At 40.8% G+C, this 7,871-nt stretch overlaps 1 protein-coding gene across 1 annotated transcript in view; it reads left to right on the forward strand.

Annotated features, from left to right (window-relative positions):
- The window catches only part of LOC132139723 (probable voltage-dependent N-type calcium channel subunit alpha-1B), a 105,458-nt gene extending 97,867 nt beyond the window's left edge, over positions 1-7,591 (forward strand). Inside the window, exons 48-51 of the mRNA XM_059548301.1 lie at positions 3,297-3,335; positions 4,013-4,223; positions 4,742-4,944; positions 6,783-7,591. Of these exons, the coding sequence (XP_059404284.1) occupies positions 3,297-3,335; positions 4,013-4,223; positions 4,742-4,944; positions 6,783-7,313 (984 nt within the window). The 3' untranslated portion in view covers positions 7,314-7,591. The remainder of the gene's footprint in view (positions 1-3,296; positions 3,336-4,012; positions 4,224-4,741; positions 4,945-6,782) is intronic.
- The last annotated feature ends 280 nt before the right edge of the window (positions 7,592-7,871 follow it).

The raw sequence follows: 7,871 nt of genomic DNA on the forward strand, positions 1-7,871 counted from the left end.
ATTGAAACAAAGTTCTGCGATCAAACTGCGCTTTAAAAAAGCCTACATCACAAGGGAAAGACTGAACCTTCAGTCAATGGTTCGCCAACAAGCAAAACACATAAGAACAAAATTAGTCCAGCCTCAGGGCCCAATGTAAGCAGTGTTTCTTGGCGCGGAATTAACTTCCTGTAAGGCAGTGGACTGCGTCTTTGCCTCCCTGAACTTCTCGATCACCGCCTCTGCGAATGTGCTGAAATGCCCAGAAGCCAACAGTGGTGCATCAAGATGAAAGGCTTTCAACTCTCTCCTGATATCCACAAGACAGTTCCTGTACTCACTTCACATATCTGCACAACACCCTCAAGATTAGTGTAATCCGCATTCTGGAAAAGATATAGCCAAATTGAATATGGCTTGTCAGGAAGGAAGGAGAGACTTCTGGGGGAAGGGAGTTCATGACCAGCCAGAAAGTGCTTGTCTAATTTGCCACAGGCAGGCTTCCAGACTAAATCAAGCCTCTTACGTCAAACATCCTCCATATGTGGAACTGGAGCTAGGTTAGTGGAGATTCAGTGCTCACACTCTCATCTCCATCACTAACCACCAGATGAGCCTAATGTAGCACTATCCGTGGGATCAGATTACCCAAGAGAAAGAGTATCTGGATCTTGCTGAGCACCTTAAGAGCTGGAAATGCTTTGGCAAATGCTGAATACTATCCCTCGGAAGAGAACAGAATGAAAGGAACTCCTGAAAGGGAAAGCCCTTCCCGTCAGAGTCCTTCCATGCCCCACCCACAACCCACGAGATTGATCTGCCTATCTGCCTCGGCAGCCTTGGGTCCTGAACCATGGGTAGTAGGCACTCAATTCTTTTTCTCTAGGCATGATCCAATCACGCAGCATGCATTTAGCTCCCCCGAGAGCCAAACATGCTCTGGTTAAACACTAGATTCCCTCAAGAATCAGGCGAGAACAGAAACTGCCGTGAACGCATTGCACTGTCTGTTCAACTCCCTCGAGAGGTGAATAAGCTCAAGCAAATGCTGTCTGCAATCCTGAGTGAAAGGTAAAGCTTTACCTCTGCTCTCAGTAGCCCTGCAAATCCATCACTGTGAGCGAATCCTGCTGTCCCGTGAGTCAAACCGTTTATTCATGCTTATCCATGCCCTTCTCAAACCTCTCTGCAGCGAACTCCTTGATCTGATTCTAAGCTGTGCCTCGGCAGCAGTGGGACCCGAAACGTGTACACCACAAGATGTACATGCTCGTCCCTTATCCCTCGTGAAGAGGGACAAATGCGAACAGATCTCATTGATAACTTGTCACAATAAGTACATTCAGAGCCCTCAAGCACAAAACACGTGTGCTCCGCACCAAGACACATAACGCATAGATCGTGTGTGTTCTTGGGTGTCAGAAATCTAGGACACACTTTTTAAAATGTTCCCCTTGCCTTGGTTTTCCCAGTAAAGCCTTCACATGCAGTGTCAAACAAACAGATCCTGAAGACAACAAAAGTTGTTGATATGTTCGGCAGGTGCCCTCTTATGCTTCCGGGCGCCCATCTGTAAAGTCACTGGCTACGTGGGCCAGTGGGATTGGAGTTGTTTCATACATGCTTCAGACACCAGCCCTGCTGGTGGCAGTCCACGTAGTGTCTACTACAGGATGCAGCACGAGTTCCCTATAAGACGAAATAACATTTGTCCTATTTATAATACAATTGTGACCCTGGACCATAGAACTAGTCTTACGTGTAATTTTTTTTAAATTGAGATTTATAAATCACTTTAAAGCTAAATAAATAAGCTTTTCATTGATGCATGGTTTATTAGGATCAGACGATATTTGGCCGAGATACAACTATTTGAAAATCTGCAATCTGCGGGTGCAAAAAAAATCTAAATTCTGAGAAAATCGCATTTGAAGTTGTCCAAATGAATTCTTAGTAATGCATATTACTAATCAAAAATTAGGTTTTGATATATTTACATAAGGAAATTTACAAAATCTCTTCGTGGAACAGGATCTTTACTTAATATCCTAATGATTTTTGGCATAAAAGAAAAATAGATAATTTTGACCCAAACATTGTTTTTATTTTTTAATTTTTTTGGCTATTGCTAAAAATATACCCCAGCGACTTAAGACTGGTTTTGTGGTACAGGGTCACAATTAGTCAGTAGGTTGCTAGATCTGCACCCTGGATCAGTTTTCAGCTTGTGCTGGCTAAGAGGAAGTGAACTGAAGCTCAGAATCAGAATAAGTAGACTCTTAAGAAAGAGGCTGAGATTACTTTATGGTTACTTTGAGATGGATTTAAAAATCAATCTTGGTTTGAATACTGGATGGCATTCTTCTGTTTTTATTTTTAATGTAATTTGCACAGAACTGGCTAAAAGGCTAATGTGTATTACTAATGGATTGTGTTGTTTTTGGATCTTAACTTTTAGTTTGCTATATGTTATGGTATGTGAGAATGACAGAATCATTGGAAAAATTGACAAAAAAAAGACTATGAAATTCACAATCCACTTGGACTCTGCAAAATACAATCTGTCCATTAAGACTCATCAGGATATGCGTCCTATCAAATCACACCTATACCACACCACTCTATTGCTAATGGGCTGCTCAGGCTCACTGAGTGCCTCCTATTTCACTCCCAGATTTGATTTCCATCCCAAACCAAATCTCTTTAAAATGCTGGACTAACCGATAAGAGACATTAGATGCTGAATGTAACGTTTCAGCAGCTGCTAATATGACCAAAATCCCTCTGATTTCTGTGGGGCAAATCTCTTCACCACTGGCACCTGGCCATCTCCAGTCCTTCTGCTTGACAGATGAAAAGAAAAGAGCCAAATAACAGTCTCAAATGCAGATTAATTTAAACCACAAACCAGAAACTCTGCAAAACTTTGATATGGGGAAAATCTGCAAAGACATTAAGATTGACAAGTGTGCTTTAAGGAATGACTTGTGTCTGTCATGGATGGATAGGAGAATGGATGATAAACAATGATATAGATTCCCAGAGGGAAGCATTACAAGTTGCATTACAGCAGTAGATGATCTCAAACTATCATTTTACTTTCTTTTTTTGCAAGTGGGTTTGCAGTGTTAAAAGTGAAGTGTGTCATTTATGTACTGCCAGTCTAACTATACAACATCGCAAAAATACTGTCTATTCTGCAAGAAGACTTTTAATGTGTTTCCTTACAGTATATTTACATGAAAAAATAATTTTTCCCTCTTTCCATATCTTCCCTGCCCTTCACTTCAATTCTGTCCTCTGACACGCTTCATCAGAGGAGTCATTCCCGTCATTCTCCTGGGACTTTACTGGAAGTATGATCAACTTTTTGTATTAAGTTTTCTTATAATAGGCTTGACATAAGGATCTACGTCAGTGGTTCTTAAACAGGGGGCCTCAGCAAACTTCTAAGGGGGTCTCAAAATAATTTAAAATGTTTTTAAACAAAACAAAATAAGTCTTGAAGTCGACAATATTGAGAACCACTGATCTAAGATGAACTTTATGTTATTGCATACAGTAGTCTCAGGTCTGTTTATCCTCAGTGTCAGTATAGGAATCAGTATGAGGATTAACAGCCTGTTATATTGCAAAACATGAAATCAAAGGTCTAGTACTGTGACTCTAGGGCCAGAGACCTTTGATCATTTTAGACAGATTAATAGGCACACCGTTAAAATGCACCTGTCAATGGGAGCATAAATTGAGGGTCTAAACTCAAAATAAGTGTTTCCTCATACGCGATTAGCCCAGCTGCTACAGGTGTTACATTGCCTCTGATACTTTGATGTGATAATGATCCCTTAGATCGTTAGTGTGGTTTGGAGTTCATCCCCGTTTTGATGCATCTGAGATAAAATGGAGGTTTAGCATACAAGACCAATGTTATTACAGGCAATTTCAGAACAGCATTCCTTGTAATATTCCAAGATACAATGTCCAAAAGCATTCATCTGACTTCATGTAACCAGCACCTTGTTTTCTTTCCCAGCCAATTCCCGATTCCCCCATGAGACGCTCCGCATCCACTTTTGCACCACAGCGCCCTCAGGAAGTGAATCTGAATGACTACACTTTGGTGAAACCTGTTCAAGAACGACATCACCACCATCACCATCATCACCGATGCCATCATCGCAGGGACAGAGACAAGAAACAGAGATCGGTGGACAGGTCGCCCACAGGCCAACACAAAGCTACAGGTCAATACACTTTCATAAGATCCCTGTAAAATACAACTCAAAACCACCTGCATGAAGTCATGTAGCACAATGTTTTCATTCACGGAATTCTCTGGAGATTTTTAGATGCATCGGTTGCAACTGATCCTAAACCCAGATGGTATTCGGTTGTGTTGAGGATTGGTGAAGTGCAGAAGCAGGGCCTGGTGTGAGAGCGTCCGGCCGCAGCTGGCCCCTGTTAGCCAGATAAAAGGGACTGACAGACATGCAGATCTATGCCCTGATAATTTATGATTACCTCTATGCAGGCCAATTGAGAACAGGGAAGAAAAATTCAGGCAGGCAGGTTTTGACTGGAGTCTGAAAATCCAGAGGAGAGGGGAGACTGGGAGAAATGGTTCAATTGCTTTATTTTTCCTTTAATTTTCTTAAAAAAAAAAAAAAAATCAGGAAGGGGTTAAAAAAATCCTGATCTTTTCTTAAGTTTGGCACAGATAATTGTACTTGAATTTAAAATTCATATTTTCGTTGGTTCTCAGGCACAGCCGCTGACCCTGTAGAGGAGAGGTCGCATGACCGAGGTCGTTCCCACGAGAGGAAGCATCATTCGTCTTCGGCGGAGAAGCAGCGCTATTACTCATGTGATCGCTACGGCAGTCGAGAAAACTGTCCCAGCAAGTCTGCCATGGCAAGCTGTGCCACCTCACCTAGCGAGGCCCTGGAGGCCAGTCTCAACAAGCAGGTGGGATGGGGTTGTCAAGACAGGACAGGGACATGTGTTTAAATAAGATAGGTCAGAGGTTAGAGACTGAAATTTTTTTAGGGAATAAACAAAAAGATCTGTTAATTTAATTCTAATAAAAAGCATGTTAGGGATTTGAGATAAAACATAAATAATTATCAATGTTGAAATCTGTGCCAAGATGCATTTAAAAGTAATGAAGATAATGTTCTGATTCAAACACAAGTTGCGCTCTAAGGTCAGCATCTTTGTTCCTCAATATAAAAAAAACCCCAATACACTTACAATGGAAGAGAGGGCAAGAAATTTTTATAATACATACTGTTTTGAAACACATATTTAAGACTTAAATATTGTACATTAACAAGACACTAACATGATGGAAAGTTCTATGCAATCTTTTAACTTCTGCCATTACCATATAACCTGGTATCCTTCACATGATGCATGAGAGGATACTGGAAAGGGAGGTGGCATAACCTTTTGCCAAGGACTGAACCAAAGTTTCACCCACAGAAATTAGGCACCAATAGAAAATCATCCAAAAAGTAGAAGATCTTGACAATTACTGCATCATTTCATTCCAACTAAATGGACTCTTATCTTATGTATAAGTATTTCCCATAGCAAACGATGGTAGCAGTCTTTCCGTCATATTTCTAGTAACATGATCACAACTAATGATATAATAATGAAGTGTATTTTATATAGCATTAATCTTTCTCATGAGTTTCCACTGTAATTGCATTAATGTAATTGCATTAATGTAATAGCGGTTATTGTTTTTAGAAACTGAGGGAGTAGTTTAAAACCTAGAAATATTCCTTTAAATTATCCTTTTTTTCAACACAGTAAGTAACATTATTATTATTATAATTATTATTATTATTATTATTATCATTATTCTGTGAATGTACGACATTTGTGATTCATTAGCCACTATATGTAAATAACTAAGAGAACAACAAAGTGTGGTAAACTCTGAAACTATTTACACTACAAACCAGTGTATTAGAAATGTAAATCTGAATAATTTGACAAATGCTAGTTTGCAATGTCAGGCAGCATAACAGACTGTTTTTGTGCAACTAAAATAACTGGAAATGGTGAAAAATATTAAAAAGAAGGTGGATTGTGAGTATTAGACTGATAAAATTGACATTTAAAGGGGATCTTAGGTCAGTTAGCTTTTATACCTTTTTAATGAAAAAAAAATCACCATTTCAATGCTTACCTTGTCTAATGACAACTAATTTGTCTGAAATTTTTTAGAAACATATTAGACGCATTTGAGAGATTTTAGCTGTTTAAAGTCAGTTTACATTACATGACATTTTTTCAGATGGTTAAGCTGAGAATGTAGCTATAGTACAGTAAGACTCTTCTGCACAGGCTGCTGTTGGATTTTAAAGCTCTCAGACCACCAGTCACACAGTGTGGCAGAAGAAAAGTGTAAAGTGATACGCATTCCTGATCAAGCCATGAAGATATTGAGACATTATAGGATTTTTTTTCCTTCTAAAGTGTTATAGTTAGTGATAACTCTATCACTGTAGTGCAACCACTCATAGGCTTTCACTTCTCTTTCCACTCTTCTTCCACACCATTTCTCTGTGCATTTGTCTGTCTTTCCTTTCTGTGTCTTCCCTGTCATTTTCACTTTCTCCTTTCTTTCATTTTTGTCCTATCCATCTTCCATCTTTTTCTGCTGTCTTGTCCAACATGTTACTTCTCCTTTCCTTCCATCCTTCTTTGGCCCCTGGTCCCTATCTAACCTTCTGGGCATTTCCCCCATACCATTTTATTGTTTTGATTTTGCTTGTTTAATTTTCATCTAGGGCAGTGGGTGGGCTAAGGGGAGCCCGGTGTTGTTGACCTCAGGGGCGAGCACTCCAAGCCATGGGCGCAGACAGCTACCCCAGACCCCCATTGCTCCTCGTCCCTCTGTGGCCTACAGGACTGCCAGCTCCTCCCCTGTGCAGTTTCTGGGCACACAGGCCGGCTTGCTTCCCCCGAGTCCCGGAAGGCTGAGCCGCGGTCTGTCTGAGCACAACGCCCTCTTAAACAGCAGCTCCATCTCCAGCTCGCCGGCCCCAGTCAGTCGCATTAACTCAGAACCCTTCCTAGGGCCACCGGACCACCCTGCCGGACCCCAACCCGAAGTCTACGCTGTCTTCCAGGATGATCCGAGACCTCAGATGGGCCATTCTCCCCAGACTGTAGGGATGCCGATCGTGGCGATTCCCCCACCTCCCCAACAACAGTTCCGCGGGGTTCCCAATGGATACCACTTTACCATGGGCCCCGGCGCCACCAAAGGACGGGCACGACGGTACTACCCAGAGGCAGTGGTGGACGACTGGTGCTAGCATGGCTTTAATTTACACACAGATGATGTTTTTATTTTCTAATCATGATGAGTTTTATCATCTCTTATTTTGTGGGCGGTGTTAAATGCAGTAATGCATGTATTTGTTTTTCAATGTCCAAAGGATAAAACATACATGTACACTTACAAAGCAGCAGATGTGGTATAAAAAGGATAAAATTCACTCAATTTTTATGTATTTCAGTCAGGCTAAATGGTTTGGTGGGTGTGGTCTCTTTAAAAACACGAAAGATTGAAAGTTTATGTGCAAACACACAGGCTTTTTTTTTTTTTTAATCTTTGCCTTTTTAAGGGCAACAGATGCCAAAAATGTGCTTGTGTAACCTGGGAAAAGCTGACCCACTGCTTCAGATGTAGACCACATTGGGCATCTGGCCATTTTCCCTCTAAGCCAGCCTCTGAGACGCACCCTAAATGCAAATATTCCCATGAAAATGTTATCTTGGCATTATAGATGTACCTTTTATGGAATGAAACTTTACAGAAGCAGCTGGAAATGCTAGAAACATTGTCTTATTTGAAGAAATGCACAATAGCA

This window comes from Carassius carassius, chromosome 4 (genome assembly GCF_963082965.1).
Source record: "Carassius carassius chromosome 4, fCarCar2.1, whole genome shotgun sequence".
NCBI classification, from domain to species: domain Eukaryota; kingdom Metazoa; phylum Chordata; class Actinopteri; order Cypriniformes; family Cyprinidae; genus Carassius; species Carassius carassius.